The sequence below is a fragment of the Ceratosolen solmsi genome, unplaced genomic scaffold (genome assembly GCF_000503995.2).
Source record: "Ceratosolen solmsi marchali unplaced genomic scaffold, CerSol_1.0 scaffold29, whole genome shotgun sequence".
Lineage (NCBI taxonomy): Eukaryota > Metazoa > Arthropoda > Insecta > Hymenoptera > Agaonidae > Ceratosolen > Ceratosolen solmsi.
In genome coordinates this window covers 450,930-467,543 of record NW_011948417.1, presented here as the reverse complement: position 1 = coordinate 467,543, position 16,614 = coordinate 450,930, and the positions used below count along the sequence as shown (strand labels likewise).

The 16,614-nt window shown below is 31.3% G+C and overlaps 3 protein-coding genes across 3 annotated transcripts; all 3 read right to left on the bottom strand.

The window, feature by feature from the left end:
* Positions 1-204: 204 nt before the first annotated feature.
* Positions 205-3,049, bottom strand: LOC105359568 (mini-chromosome maintenance complex-binding protein). Its single transcript, XM_011496183.1, has 8 exons — positions 3,020-3,049; positions 2,636-2,910; positions 1,964-2,326; positions 1,373-1,695; positions 1,128-1,304; positions 801-1,044; positions 560-730; positions 205-481 (listed from the first exon to the last, which is right to left on the bottom strand). Exons 1-8 carry the CDS (start codon positions 3,021-3,023, stop codon positions 284-286), a joined length of 1,755 nt encoding a protein of 584 aa, XP_011494485.1. The 5' UTR covers positions 3,024-3,049; the 3' UTR covers positions 205-283.
* A 2,000-nt stretch (positions 3,050-5,049) lies between these two features.
* Positions 5,050-8,430, bottom strand: LOC105359939 (putative sodium-coupled neutral amino acid transporter 10). Its single transcript, XM_011496710.1, has 7 exons — positions 7,874-8,430; positions 7,419-7,689; positions 7,180-7,316; positions 6,720-6,947; positions 6,436-6,643; positions 5,695-6,242; positions 5,050-5,580 (listed from the first exon to the last, which is right to left on the bottom strand). Exons 1-7 carry the CDS (start codon positions 8,345-8,347, stop codon positions 5,122-5,124), a joined length of 2,325 nt encoding a protein of 774 aa, XP_011495012.1. The 5' UTR covers positions 8,348-8,430; the 3' UTR covers positions 5,050-5,121.
* A 3,316-nt stretch (positions 8,431-11,746) lies between these two features.
* On the bottom strand, positions 11,747-16,287 carry HDAC1 (histone deacetylase 1). The gene is made up of 9 exons (XM_011496182.1): positions 16,087-16,287; positions 14,230-14,342; positions 13,948-14,065; positions 13,490-13,863; positions 13,200-13,347; positions 12,831-13,116; positions 12,523-12,751; positions 12,334-12,424; positions 11,747-12,232 (listed from the first exon to the last, which is right to left on the bottom strand). Exons 1-9 carry the CDS (start codon positions 16,133-16,135, stop codon positions 12,162-12,164), a joined length of 1,479 nt encoding a protein of 492 aa, XP_011494484.1. The 5' UTR covers positions 16,136-16,287; the 3' UTR covers positions 11,747-12,161.
* Positions 16,288-16,614: the final 327 nt, after the last annotated feature.

Here is a 16,614-nt window from a genome sequence, read left to right as displayed (position 1 = left end):
CAAACAAAAAACAAACAAAAATAAAAAAAACAAACAAAAAAAAAAAAAAAAAAAACAGAAAAATGAAATTTAGCGTAAAATTTGTAAGCGTTACTAGGTTAAAAATCATTTATCTGATGCGTGATAAATGATTATTTAACTGTGTAAATAACGAAGAGCATTGTGAAACTGCAATCATGAGAGAAAATTATATATCGTCACGAGTCAAGTAATAAAACATTTATCAAAAAATAAATACAAAATAAATACAAAGTTAATAATATACATCTCACGCTAATTGTTCTTAATTCCTATTACGCTTCAATAATCTATTTTTCCTTTCCATTTCCATTTCCAAACTTCTTTTCCACATTTCAGGTGTTAATGTTTTAAAGCCATACGATAAGGACATTAACCGGGACAGTACCATTAATAAATGTAAATTATCCGCTGAGAATTTTTCATCATTTTGTCTCAATTTGACGAAGTCATCTTGAATAATCTAAAATGTTTTGTAATTCCTGTATTGTTTTCACATTACCAATAATAACGAACAACGCACTGAATTCCAAATACTTACATTTGTTGTTTCATCCGAAATCTCAAATTTCACCTTTTTAAGTGTATTTACATACTGTCGAATATTATTCAATCTCCCTTCGTCTTTCAAATATTGCGTCGCCGCTTCAAGGATCCGTGGATACATATTAATCGAGTCTGGATCAGGTTTTAGCATAATCTGAGTTTCACACTGAAATATTCTAAGAGTCAGTTTATACGAAGTAGTTGGTGTACATGAGAAACGAGGTCAATAGACTTACCGGTATGAAAGACTTAACATCTGATAAGATTAGAACAGGTATATCGGTCTCGTAATTCATATTATAAAATTTAAAATCGTATGCGAGTTTCTGAAATTTAGTCAAGTCGGTCATTGCACCATAATTTTGTCTTCCGCATACTGTAAGTTGACCTGTGGTTAAATTTGTCTCGTCTATAATCAAATGAGTATTATCACTAAGCTGTAGAATACCAGTAGTCAATCTATTACAGTCGTAATCTTTTCTGAAAATAAAAATTATAGATTAAAATCAAGCGCTTATCAATAATCTCGCATTATCAAACGTTAAGTGCCATTTTTCACATACTTGGGTACAAAATTCATCTCGTTAAGTGTTTCCAATGTAATATTTAAAAAATGACTTTTCGCAATAATTTGCTTTAAAATTTCATAAAAATCCTTTGTAAAATTTTCATATTCTTTTGGAATGTTAGTAATGTTTAGAGAGAAATTTCCAAGGCATAAATAATCCTTTCTTAAGTAACTGAAAATTATAATTTGAATATTAACAAGACATTAAAAATATGATATCGAGGTCAATCAATACATTACACTGAAGAGATCAAGTGACATATTAAATAGTCGGCTGCAATTTCATCACCAAAAAGTAGTTGGCTCAGTATCATTCGTAAGTCCCCCCTTATCCCTTCGGCCATTGAAATTATACCGGAGTTATCAGAATATTCACTGATTTCGTTGACAATTTTAATCGCATGTAATCGTGGAACTATAGAAGCTGGTGGATGATGGGTTTGCCTTTCGAGATCACTTAACATCTCATCGGAATCGACAGTTTCCCCTAAATTCGGATCCAAAGATAAAAATCCCACGATATCTATTATTTGATTTAATTTTTGGGGATATTCTTTATACACCTGAATAAATTGTATACATTACAATTATAAATTGTGCGAATTGAAATCAAATTCTCACACGATAATTAAAAACAGTTTGCAAAGTGTATTTAAACATTTGATTGCAAATGTTAAAAAAATTTGTAAATAAAAAATTTTCCAACAATCGCATATAATTGTAATTTTGTTATGTCGAAATCTACATTACTTTTTAAATGTACAATTTGCATATTTTAAGGACTTAATTTTACATAATATTATTCAATATAAGGACTATAGTTATAATTACTTTTACAATGCAAGCCTTTCCATTCTCGTTTGGTATGGGAAAGTTTAATAAGTAATCTTTAGAGACTATCATAGGAGTCGATTCATTTAATTGTAAAACACTGGCGTCGTTGGTATTATTATCAGTAATTTTTTTATCCTTTTTTTTAACCGGCTCCGAACAATCCATTTGCTCATCCGTTTGATTTAAACCTCTTTTATTACAATCACTCGTGCTTGGCTCTCTACCACATGTACGTATACGCTTTGTTAATGGTTGATTTCCTTTAGCCCAGTCGTTCAATCCGGGAGTCGATATAACAATCCACGTTTGTCTTTCCGAACTCTCATTATTTGACGAATCAATTGAAACTCGTTCATGAGGCTGAAATTATTGTTATTAGATATTTAAATTAATTTTTTCTCCATACTGCTTTTATATATAAGTAAAATTTATTGCAAAATTTGTCGGTAGCAGCATACATGAGATAAACTAAGCTTTAAGTATCTCACACCTGTAGCAACCTCTTTCTATCGGTCTTTTATAATCCGGAACGTCAAAAGATTCAACGGGGATTTTTAATACTCCTCCAAGACCATTTGTATTATTTTATATTTTAAGCAATTACATTATTCTTTCAATATTAATATGATAACAACAAATTTATTACATAAAATTAAAATCATTTATTACCTTACAACGGGCACTGTCTATGTACATACCACATTTGGAACTACGTTCACCTGTTTTTGTATCGATAACTTCATATTTCTTAAAATAGTACTCGGGATTGTACATATCTTGCAACATTCCTTGAAAGCGAACAAGCTGTCCATCTCTAAAGTTATCAAGCGATTCATAATTAAGCGAAGGAATTTCTTGCAATTTATCTAACTCCTCTAAACTCTTATTGCAATTTTCCTCATTGTTCAAGTAATAATCAACAGTCCAGTCGCATGGCTTAATAACTATAAAAGTAAATAAGTATGAAAAAGTTTTTAAAGAAGTTTCCTAACCTTCGAAAATTACTAATCATATCGTATAAACTTAAATGAAACTTCATTAATAATTACTTACTCATATTTAAAGATAACACTGTATATATATTTTTTTATAAATATCACAATTTGTTTATTATTCGGTAGAAGTATTTGCTTATATAACAAAAAAATTCAATGCTAACACTTTACTAATGGTACCATCCGCGCCAAATTTACGTAGAAATAAGAAATGAAACATTATTTAAAATTACTTAATTCAAACCCAAATTTCATTAGTCTTATGAACTTATAAATTTATTCTACAAATCAGTAATTTCTGATTTAAATTACATCCACGTGTCTTCACGTCATTTATTAATTCTGTTGATGTTTCACTTTACAGCTCATATGTCGAGACAATTTTAATTTTTTAAATATATTAATTATTAAATCATTTAAATCAAATTACTCACACATTCTAACGTTTGACACTGCTTCATGGTATTTTCAACGATGATGAATCTTACCATCCATTTGTCTCACGTTAATAGTGAAAATTAATTATGATTAAAAAAAAAAATAATAAACATTGAAACAACAAGAAAATGCTATTGTTTTTATAATGTAAGTAAAAAGAAAAACCGGAATACCATGACAAATGTTGAAATTCAATATAAGATTAGATCGATATTTAAATACTTAATAATAATGACGTTTGAATTTTTGCAATGTTTATTAATTAATAATTAATATTGATGGAGCAAAGATTTCAACTATATTAAGTGCAAATTGACATAAATTCTTAAATGAATTATGATAAGCATTTTATATTCCTAAAGTAAGGCTGTACTATTATTTTTATTTTTCTACATATACATTTTAGAAGAAATTGCTATCATAAGAAAGTACGAATGTTTGAATATTTATATTTATAATCTTGTTATATTTAAAAATGCTAAAGATATTACGAAATCTTGTTGATTTAATGCTTTATAATAATTTAACAAAAAGAACGAATTATTAATATTGTAAGAAATTTTACTCATTCTCACAGATTTTCTTTAAGAACAATAAACTTTATTTCCCATAAAAATATATTTTTAATTATTTTTATATACATATAAACTATTAATTAATTTACAAATTGCACACATCACAATCTTGATCTGAAGACATTGTGTTTGTAATCACTATTGCTCAACTTTGTTATAAAAACATTTGTTATAATAATACGAAGATTTGTTCAAAAAGTTAACGCAATATTTTTCTATTTTTTAATATATGATTTCATCTATCTATCTTCTTGTATTATTTTTTCAAAGTAAACCTCATTCTGCGCACTTATGCTAAAGTTTTTTTTTTATACAATATTCACAATGCTTCTTAAAACTACTATAATATAGAATTTATTTAGATTTTGTTTATAAATATCATGCAAATAGGAAAAGACTCGAAATAATTTTTTTCAAATTATTCAATGTTCGATTTAAGGTTTGAAGAAATTAAATTCATTGCGATGAATAAATCTATCGTGTTATAAATTAAAGATATTATAATACAACTTTTATTATGGCTGCAAGTAGCGTTTAATATAATTTTAAAGTATCTAAATAATATAAATGCCTAAATAACATAATTAACATTTATTATACAAATTATGAATTTTGTTTAATTTAATTTTTTTATAAAAATTTAAATATGTCTTAAGTGTAATTAATATTATACAAAATATCAACATTGTTTAATTTTCTTATTAAATCCGTTTATTCGTTAGTTATTGATATGTTTGCCTTTCGATTTCGTTATTCTATTGTTAGTTTTCGAAGCAGTTATGATATTTATAAACTAGACTTGTCTAAAGTCTTTAATAACAACGCACTAAGCTCACTTAATTCATTGAAAAACTCAAACTTTCAATCAATCTGCAAATTCAACGTATATATACTACCAACATTACTGCAAACGCATGCTTCCTAGCCATAATTATACTTACAGGATGAAAGAATAAAATAAAATAGTTTTTACCTTAGTATTAATAACCTAGAAAATTTTTTAAACTCTCGACTTTTTAACGAAACCTCGTGTTCTGCCAAAATCGAAATTTGAAAGTAAATTTATAACCATATGAATATTGTCTACATTATTTCAATAATAAAATGCATAATAATTAATAAATAATAATAATATGGTTATAACAAACTATTTTTCGTTGTCACTTTCCGACTTTAAAGTTTTTAAATCTCTCTTCATCAATTTAATGAAAGTGCTACCTTCGTTTACATCGGTGTTAATCGAAATTTTTTTCATAACATTCTGTTCGGACAAGTAAGCACTGGTTCTAATTAAATTTTCTAAATTGTCTTCGTTATCTAGCTCCTCGATATTTCCTTCCTTTTTCACATCTTTTTTCTGTAAATCGCTCCACTTTTTCGGATAAATTACTTTGTAATCTACAGCTTCCTCAATTGTCGAATTATTAACATGATTTTCCATTGTTTCATTGAAATGTGTCTTAGAAGTATCGATATCTTCCATATGAGTCATTCGCTTTCCTCTTTGATGCTCATCTAAAATATTTCTTCTTGCAGCGATAAAATCAGTATGGCTTTTAGTATTATTTTTTAAAGGTGAATTGGCATTTTTATTTGTCTGGTTACTCAATTTTAATACAATAGGAATTATATTTTCTTTATTTCTAATATCTTTATTACCATTATATTTCAAATCTCCTAAATTCATAACAATTTTTTTATCTTCTTTAAAAATATTATTGGCTTCATTTTCATTAAAAAGCTTATTCGACTGTTTGGTTAATACTTTAATGATAGGATCTTTAGACTCTCTAAATGAATTCTCAGATTTTTTATCAAAATTGGTATTTAATGAAACGTTTTTAATGTTTTTTAAATTTTCATTCTGTATTCTATTTTCCTTATCAGCTGCTAATTCTGATTCTTCTTTTTTTATCGCATCAACTGCTATAGCATCATTTTTCGAAACGGAATTAATTAATTTATCTGCTTTAACAATCAATGAATTTTCTTCTGGTTTTATAAGTAATTCATCTTTTTCTTCATTTTTCTTCAACGCATCATATACTATTTTAGCTTCTTTCATCAATTCCTTATCGAATCGGTTGATTTTATGCTCTGCGTCTTGAAATTTCCGTCTCTCCGTCACAGGTTTCAGAACAATTTCCTTTACTTTTTGTAATTGTTCCGTGTCCGGTAATCGTTCCACAGGTACTGGAGGCTCTTGACGCACATTATCATTATCGATAGGTTTAATAGGAACTTGTAATTTCGGCATGTCAGCATCATCTATTATAAAAAAAAAATAAAAACTGAAAACATGACGATGTAAATGACAATGTAAAAATTAATGATCCACTTCATTCTAAACAGCCGCACTTAAATTTTTTAATACTTTACGTAATGGTTTTAAGATAAATCTGAAAATTGGTTATAATTTAAACATTTTTTTATTAAACTTTAAGTTTCGCATTAATTGTACCCTTTATATTTAATAAATCATCAGGCTGTTTCGGTTCATCGGGTCTGATCAGCACTTCATTATTAGCCAGTTCACGAGGCATATTATTTACGTGATTAGAAAATTTTATAGTTGTTGCTGCATTTCTAGAAATAACTGATTGTTCCATTGCATATAGATTTGCGTATGTCCCAAGAATCATAATCCACATTCCAATAATGACAATAATCTGCATTATATATTGAAATTATAATTGCAATACTCATTTGATGTTTAAAGTTTATTAATTTGTGTAAATTTATTACCTGAGCGAGCAACCTTTCATTGGTATTTTTTGTGCTAATTGATATAAAAAAAGCAGCGGGGAATATAAGACATATTATAACGCCAATCGTCGATCCAACTATGCCCAAGACAAACTCAATATTAGGAATGAGTACTCCGGCGATTAATGCTATTGTTACAATGAAAGTTGTAAGGCATCTAAATCTTGCTTCGCTTATATAGCTAGTCGAGGTTTCGTGTGCATAGCCCTAAGCAATATAATGACGTTATAAGGAGTTGTCGTTAAGTAAATATTATTATTAATTGCATTACGTATTCGATAGGTTAAAATTTATGTTAAAATTTAGTTCTAGGCCATCGATTCAATTATAATTAATGATAATTCTTAAATGTAGGTTGTAAATTTATCTGAATTTACATGAACGATTACTTTCAAATTATAAATTGACTGGATAATAATAAAAATAATGGATAACGTACTTGTTTGAATAGCAAGGAATTCAAACTTGCTCTGCATGGAAAAATGACTAGCGGAAAACTGAATGCGACTGACAGTACAAAACCTATTTTAATTATTTCAGAAGTCAAACTCGGTTCAAAACTTAGTAAAATATTTCCTGAAAAATAGAGAGACCACTATTTCATTTTCTAAACAGACTGTATTATCAATTATATGATCTTATCATTTTATTTCAATGGTATAGTAGTAAGTTGAATACCTGTAAATGGCTGATTGGAAAAAGCGATATATCCAAACAGTCCTACACAAAGATAAACGCTTGTACAGATATTTAATGCTCCTCTAACTACTTGATTCATTTTTTCTAAACTAGCATTGGGCATAGCCTCGTAGATTTCAAACAACTGGGTTTGGCAAAAAAGAGCTAAAGAGAAAATGGGTAAACACTGAAGAATGCCGCTTGGTCTCCAATAATGAATTTTCTCAAGCCAGTCTGCAGAAAAAATATGATGCGTTGATTCAGCTATTACCTACGTAAAATATATATATATATATATATATATATATATTTATGTATATATACATATGCATATATCAATTGAGACATTTAAATGGCCGAAAAAAAAAAGAAAAACAAAAAGAAAAGAAAAAAGAAAAAAGAAAAAAGAAAAAGAAAAAAAATACGAACATTAAACTTGAAAAATATCTACTTACTTTCAAAACCAAACAGATATAAAATGCAATGGATGCAGTACTGACACTCGCGAGACTATCAATGTTTCTCAATAAGCCTAGTGGTAAGACGATAAAAATTCCAGTTGTTATGAGAAAGCTAGTTCTTATATCTTCTGGACTCTTATTAATCATTTCTCCAATAATCTGCGGACCTAAATCTCCGACGACAACAAAAAATGCTATACAAGTTCCTAATAAAAATCCTATAATACATAATTCGACTAAAAACTTTCCCATAGGTCCAAACGCATGAAACGCAAGAAACTCAAAGTTTCTTCGGCGAGACATTACCGCAGACTTAATGAGAAAGTGGCACGCCAATCGAGATAGTATGCTACTTAATAAAAGAACTAACGTCGCCAAGACAATACCACATTGTTTGAAACAAAACGGCATGGCTAATACGCTAACGCCAATTATACCATTAGCAAGAGTCATTACGTGAGAGATCATTTTGATATCACAGTTTTGACAATACGCATGGAATATAAAACAAATGTTTATCCTTTTTGTATACGATATAGATCAGTACATTTTCATCTGAAATTAAATATTGTATACCGTTTAATGAAAATTAGAAGTAAAGGGTTTGAAATGAATTAAAAATCATGAAATATAAATGGTTAAAATCTTTAAAATCATGATTTAATGGAAATAAAGGCTGGATACAATAGTAACATACCTCCTCGATTATTTGCCGAAATAATCACATGTTTATTCCACCGATTCAATTTTTCTAATAAAATCTATGATAATTGATTGTTGTCAACATACAATCGTAATTCATGGTGTTATGATGAATTATGAGAATCGACAATTTTTGGCGAAATGATATTTTAAAGGTTAAATTGTGCGGGCACCGTTACACACGGCAATTGAAATATCTTATAAATCTTGGCATACGTAAAGTATATCTCATGCATTTACATTATCTTCGCAAAGCCATTAATTATCAACTTAAAGTTTTAATTTTAAGTTAATTTTCAAAAACACATGAAAAAAGAATAAGAAGCTAAACGTTTATTTCAAAGCCCCGTGCACTTTCACTCCATTTTGAAATCGCTTCTGAAGAAAATAATAGGAAGTTTATTTAGAGGACCGGCTAATGGGACGTCATAGTGAAATTTATTCTAGCCATTCTCGTTCGCCCCTGCTTTCCCTATATGTTTATAACGGATTAACCATTCACCATTTTCCTTGAAACGTCTACAAAAATCCACGAGCTCTCGTTAAACAATTTAATTAATACGTGTCGCGTCTACATGTAATGCCTTGGTTGGCTACTGCTGCATTAATTTGCCTTGCAAAACAATTAAAAAAAAAAATGAAGCACGTTTATCGTTCTATATTATTTAACATTGTTTACATACAAATTATGTATGAATATTTTTCATTGCACCGTTGTTGGCGGCAATTATATTTGATGCCTATTTCCTTGATTTATACAGTCGTAAAAAAAAAAAAAAAAAAAAAAAAAAAAAAAAAAAAATGTTACATTACTGCACTTTACAATCGCTGTTAATTCGATTCTTTTATTCATTTATAAAATGTAATTGGATTTTCTTTTATTTGGATAATAAATTTTAATATCTGTTAAATAAAATAATGTACAGGGATATCGAAAGATTTACAATGTATCGTAAATTATTTAAGTAGCTGTGGTTATAAATATTATGAATAAATATAATTATTATACAAGGACATATTGGAGTGCATTAATTTCAATTTATATATTTCATATTAATGTTTACGAATATGGGGGCGCGTAATTATAAACGGTAAAAACAAATATGTTTGAATTTTATAAATAAAAGAGACGTTTCATCGGCAACTCGTTTGCTTCAAATATGTCATATCAAAGTAAAACTTTTAGAAAAATATTTTTCAATCGTTTCAATTAATTGCGTTAAAATTGACGATCCTTTATGAAATCAACGTCATCTATCATAATGATCTCAAGATGTTCCCTTTTATACAGAGCAATCAACTTCATTTATTAATGATTTTTTCCTTCTTTTTTTTTGTTGTTGTGTTTCGTAAAGCTACAGTAATAATAGGCCTCTTGCGTTGCTTTGTGTCCATAATAATTATTATTATCAATACGGTCGCGATGAATTCGAATGCAATTTTACAAGTTCGGATATATAATTAATCGATTGCATTAATTTTAATTTGATTCACAGATATCTATGCATCGCTATGGATGTTTATATACATTGAGAATACGGTATGGGATTTACAGATTTGGGGGGGGGTTTTTTTTTTTTTTTTTTTTTTTTTTTCATATACTTGCACAAGTATCTTTATTCTTTTATTATAAATATTTAAAAACATTTGAGTACTTTATACTTGGACATAAATATTATGATGTTTGTCTTATCTTTCAAAACTAACATTATTGTACGCAACATTACACAATATTTTTTGAATGATAATTAATTTAGAGTTAGGTAAATCGTTCATCAATTTTGTTTGAAATTTATTTGAAATTTATCGAACAGACATCTAACCCGACTTGATAAATACATAATATTGAATCTTAATAATTATATCTTCACTAAAAAAACTGAAATACTTATATATCATGTAGAAATCAATTGTTTCGAGATCTTTCGTGTATACGGCCTATGATAAAAAGAAGTAAAAAAAAAAAAAAAAAAAATAGATCACAAAAACTATAACTTTCATAAAAGCTATTTTTTTTATTTTTAGTGAAAATGTAATTGAAATTTATAAAAGAAAGCCTATCAATATTATGCTTGCACAATCTTTTACACAATCAAAAAATGATTTTTCCATAGGAATAATAATATAAATCTTCTTCTCATTTTAAAGTTCAATGAAATTATTTTTAAAAATTCAATAAAAAATACATCATTCACACTTCTTAACTATTCACAAATCGGACTAGCTGCTGGCAATCAATGCTATGAAATTCTGTCCTCTTATAATGCACCTTCAGTTTTATCGATAGTCTTAAGTATTACTTAAACATTATACTTGACTCGTGATTATTACTAAATTCCTCTCGCATAAAAAATAAAATATTATACACATTAAAACGAACGTCGTTACCACTCGTATTATTGCGTAATGGGGTTCGTTCTTCACAATTGGATTCAGTTTTATCTTATGTACAAAAATAGGAAGCGAAAAATGTGATTAGCTTTAATAACTAAAAGGTTAGAAAAACGAATTTTGACGCGCAATAACAATTTCAATAATTTAAATATTTGATGAAGTCTGAAAATATGAAGTTATAAATATAATCTTCGATACTAATGTGAAATAATGGTACTCTGAATAAATATGAATTTTCATAAACTCAACTATTCGATTAGTCTTAAGATTATATTTAAAACTGTATTATCCTTTATACATTTCATTAATAAGCAATGAGCATTTACATAGCGAATACTTTTACTTTTACCTTTACTACTTTTGCTATCAAAGCCAAAATTCGATTTAATACCATTTTAGTTTCTGGTTGTCTTAGTCTTATTGATCTTTTAAATATGTCCGTTAATCGATTTTGCCCTTTTGTAAGCCTAATTCGTTGGGCTCAGTCAAAAAAATTACATGACAATGAAAACTTAATATACATGAATGCAATTCAACCGTAAATAAACGGTTGTTTAAATAATGATAGCTCGACTTAATTACGATCTCACTATATTTTACTAAATACCTTCGAAAAAACTGACAGCCAAAAGAAAATTGCATCGATTTTTCTTTACTATTCACATTCTATTGAGTAATACGATTTTTAATATTCTTTTTTTTTCTTTTTTTTTTTTTTTTTTTTTTTTTTTTTTTTTTTTTTTATATATTTTTTTTTGTAGAAAATTCAACTAAGCGATTTAATAATATGCGCTAATAATAAATATGAAGAATTAACGTGTAAGCTGAAACGTATATCCTTATTCTAGAAATGAAAGAATTATTTTTACCTACTAAATTATCAAATTTTACAATTTAGAATAACGTTAATTACTTCGAACATTTTCAGTAATGCGCGCATTAAAAGAAAACTGATAAATAAAAAAATTGATTAAGCCATATTGCTTTTCCACGAACACATGTTTACTTAAGGCGCGTGCTTAAAATAAATCATTTCCTTATAGTAAACGCACTCGTCGTAGAAATTCGACAAATTTCAAAAAGAAATTGCAATCGATGTTCGTGGTTGGAAAATCTGGCTGTCAAGAGATATTTACTTAATAACTTCTAAATTCCATTCCTTAAAAGGATTTTCAATATGCCTAAATCAGGGATTTGCCCCGCCATCTTTTTTTGCTTCTTCGTTTGTAGCATTTGATTTATCATCCTTTTCGTTTTCTGTGAATACAATAAATTTCAATTATGTTGTGCGTTCTTATAAAATATACTCTACAAAATAAATTCTGTATTACGCTTATAGTACAGTGTGATCTATATACCTTTTACTTCAGATTTGATTTCATCTTCCTTTTTTATATCTCCTTCCAAATTCTCTTGGCCTTTTTCCAGTCGTGGTCGTTTCCTTGAACCCTATAAATAAAAGAAAAAAAAATTTTTTTTTTTCTCATTAAGTTAACAAATGATCCGATTAATGGTTTCAGAGTGACCAAAGCATAAAGTTTAAGGACCTTATAAGACCGATTGTCTCTTCTACCACCTTCACCTTCATCTTCACTATCGCTGTACTCATTTTCATGTTGTATCCTTTTGTCAATATCGCGCTGAGGTAATCTTTCATCGGGATTCACTTTTTCTTCTGCCTCAGAATCTTCAATAACAGCACCATCTTCGGGAATAGCTTGTACTTGAACACCTGGCGCATGTGGTAACATTCTTAAATTCTCAAATAATCGTGTCCTGCAAAGTATTCAATTCAGAAAACAATTAATAATTGCACCATTAGTTATTGTAATTTTAAAAGTACAAAGAGACTTGCTTAATTTTTTCTAAATATTCGGGAGTATTTTGATTGGCCATGTTCGAAGGACTAATATGCAACTTGAAATCGGGTCCAAAATATTCAAAGTAATCATTATATGGAAGCTCGTTGGCTATATCGGAGCCAAGTGCTACCGATGTTTCGTAGGTCCAACATCTTGATACATTTCTGATAGTATAACCACCACCTCCAACCATCAAGAAGGGTAAATTGTATTTTTTAACAAATTCGACGCACTTCCCATGCCCTCTCACCGTTAAATTAAAACATCCTAATCGATCTCCTATTAATGATAAGTAACAGGCGTAAGTATAATTGAGCAGGAATTATTAATACGTACGTTGGATAGATAAAAGCACTACAAACCGGTTAAAGAATCAGCACCGCATTGTAATACAACAGCAGATGGCTGAAAAGTTTCCATAACTTTTGAAATAATTGGTACAAATATAGATTCATAACTTTCATCGTCCATTCCATCCCTGAGAGGTATATTAACAGCATAATACTTTCCCTGCAAATAACAAAGTCCTTCGTTAAACCATAGGTGTAATATAATGAATTCTACAATCTGTTTTACTTTAAAGCAATGAGCGGTAAGTTTTTCCTGGTAAATACTATTATCTCATTTTTACATTACGAGACATTATTAATACCTTGCCAGCACCAATATCTCTGAGATCTCCAGTTCCCGGGAAGTACTCTCCATATTTGTGGAATGAAACTGTCATAACTCTGTCTGTTGTATAAAAGGCTTCTTCGACTCCATCGCCATGATGAACATCGATATCAATATACAAAACTCTTTGATGATACTTAAGTAATTCTAAAATTCCTAGCACAATGTCATTAACGTAACAGAAGCCCGAAGCTTCGCTCTTTTTTGCATGATGAAGTCCACCACCCCAATTTATGCAAATTTCAGATGCCTGTTTATTTAATTTTACAGCTGCAGCTACCGATCCACCAGCAGATAATTGACAAAATTCGTACAGGCCATCGAAAACAGGACAATCTTCACCAACGTTAACTAAAAAATTGATCAGAAGTTAACTTTGTCGATAAAAGAATCGAAATGAAAATGTATCAATTGTACAAGGGATATAAAACTTACATCTTTGCATTTGCTTATTATATTCTGTCATATTATCGGGCCTAATTGACCTCAAAAATCGAATATATTCATCGCTATGAAATTTGGTCATTTCATCTGCAGTAGCTTTATGCGGTCGCTATATAAAATTGTCCAATTTTATTAGTAATTTATTTATTATGATATTATATTAAATCGTTAATGGCAAAGGATATCGATCAATGATTACAGTTATGTGAAAATAAAATGATAAAAGCAGAGAAAGAAAATTTAAACAACGCTCAGACATCGCAATAGACTTACATAAATTTCCATTTTTCGATAAAGTCCATAATTTAATAATAAATTATGCGTCATCCTTATGCGATGTGGTTTCATGGGGTGACCTTGCCCATAGTAATAATTTCCAATATCACCTAAAAAATATTTCATTCTTTGAATTTCATAATTAATTTTATCAGCTGTCAGAATATTTAAGAAAGTTTAATAAGAAATTTAATTGAAACTTAATCTTATAGTTTTTACTAGTTTTCAAAATGGAGTCATAGTGTGTTGTGTATGAGATCAAATGCATTCTTTATGAGAAATATTTAATTTTTCTAATACTTCTCATAAATATTATATAAATTTGTAAATAAACAAATGCATATACACATGCATAGAGAGAGAGAGAGAGAGAGAGAGAGAGAGAGAGAGCACACACACACAGACACGCGCGCGCGTGTGTATATACGCAGATATATATATATATTCAACAGAGCATTATTATAATAAAATAAAATTATATATATATATATATATATATTAATGCAAATATAACGCACGCACACGTGCATACAAATTGTGCGTTATATTTGATTAGAAAGAAGAAATGACCAATATACATGAGTCCACGTACGTAGGAATATGCATACATGCAAACGCATGTGTGTGTACAGATATATATATATATATATAATACATGATATACGACCGCGTGTATACGCGCGCGTCCGTAAATGCAGGCACGCACGCATGCACACACGCGCAGGCAAGCATGCACGCACTCACTCGCTCACGCATTCACGCGCGCACGCACGCACGCACGCACGCCCGCATATGTACGAATAGCTAGTAAAGTTGCATTAGCATAATCAATGACAGAGAAAAAGGTGTTGGTAAATTTAAACGATTTTTATTATAAAGCATGGTTGTTAATTATCGATTCTGTATGTATTATTGCATGGACGCGGAGAATTAACGCATTTTAATATGGAGTTATCGTTATAAGTTTGATGGGTCTCTCGATACGGTGATTGAAATAAGATTAAAATTTTGTATGTCGTGCCGAACGAAAGGAGGCTCGGTACATAATTTGTTATTAACTCGGTTAAATGCAAGCCCTAATGAATGTCGGTGAGCATGGAAAATGAAAATGTGAGGGTTGTGGGAGCGCGCGCGCGCGCGCGCACACTTACGAACGGGCGCGTGTGAGAGTGTGTGTGGGCTCGCTATGAAACGGATGAAATATCACATTAAATTGTTAAAAAGGTAATAGTAATGCAAATATCGGCTAGATTAATCGGCGGGGGAATCGGGTGGAAGGAAGAGGTCGAAGCTAAGCAACGCTAAGACGACCAGGGGAGTCCCCCGGTCAATTCCACAAGTTGATAAATTCGGAAGCATGTTTTGGCAATACGAGGGGAATGGCGCAAAAATGTAGGAATTCTCATCGAGAGCGCGATGTAACGGCCGAGTCGTCAATGACGGGCTCAACGAGCGTTTAAACGGCTAAAGAAAAGCCCAAAAGCGATTCATGATTCTCGAGAAAATGCCATTTGAGCGGAAGATAGGGCGAGAGACTTTCAAGTGAACTACGGTTGCGCGCTGATAGGAGGACGAGACGCCTGGCCGCTCCGTAAACTACGGTCGTACGAGGCCCGGCCGAGAGAATCTCTCGGCTTAAAGTCGGACAAACCGTACGAGGGGCTCCAAAAGTCAACGGATCGCTAAGCTCGAGGGCATTACGGCCTCAATGGCGGCGGGCCGAGGTATGGCCGTGGGAATAGAGGCACCGGGGTTCGACCCGGGCTCGATTATCGCAAGCCCGAATAATAAGCGTCGCTCGTGGAAGCGACTACGGCCAAGCGACCGTCCAACGAATAAAACCAACCAACTCACTATCGTAGTAGTAGCAAACTCGCTTCCGGCTGTGCTGCAGCTGAGACATTCTCGGGGCTTCACCGAGGGCTGGAGGAGTCGGTGATATTGGAGCAGCGGGTCGAGCTCCGGCGGTCGACACTCGAATAGTCGACTGAGAAGCGCGGTCGACGACGGCGACGACGACGGCGACGACGACGGCGACGACGGTGGCGGTGGCGGTGGCGGTGGTGGCGGTGGCGGCAGCGGCAGCGGCAGCGGCAGCAGCAGCGGCAGCGGCAGCGGTAGCGGCGGCAGCAGCAGCAGCAGCAGCAGCAGCGGCGACGGCGGTGGCGGTGGCGGTGGTGGCAGCGACGGCAACGGCAGCGGCGGCAACGGCAGCGGCGATGATGGTCGTGGAGGTGGAGGTGGAGGTGGAGGTGGTGGTGGAGGTAGTGGTGGTAATGCTAGTCGCGGTAGTGGTGGTAGTGATGGCGATGGTGGAGTTAATGGTGGCGACGGTGGCGACGGTGGTGGTGGTGGCGGTGGTGGTCGTGGTGGCGGTGGTGG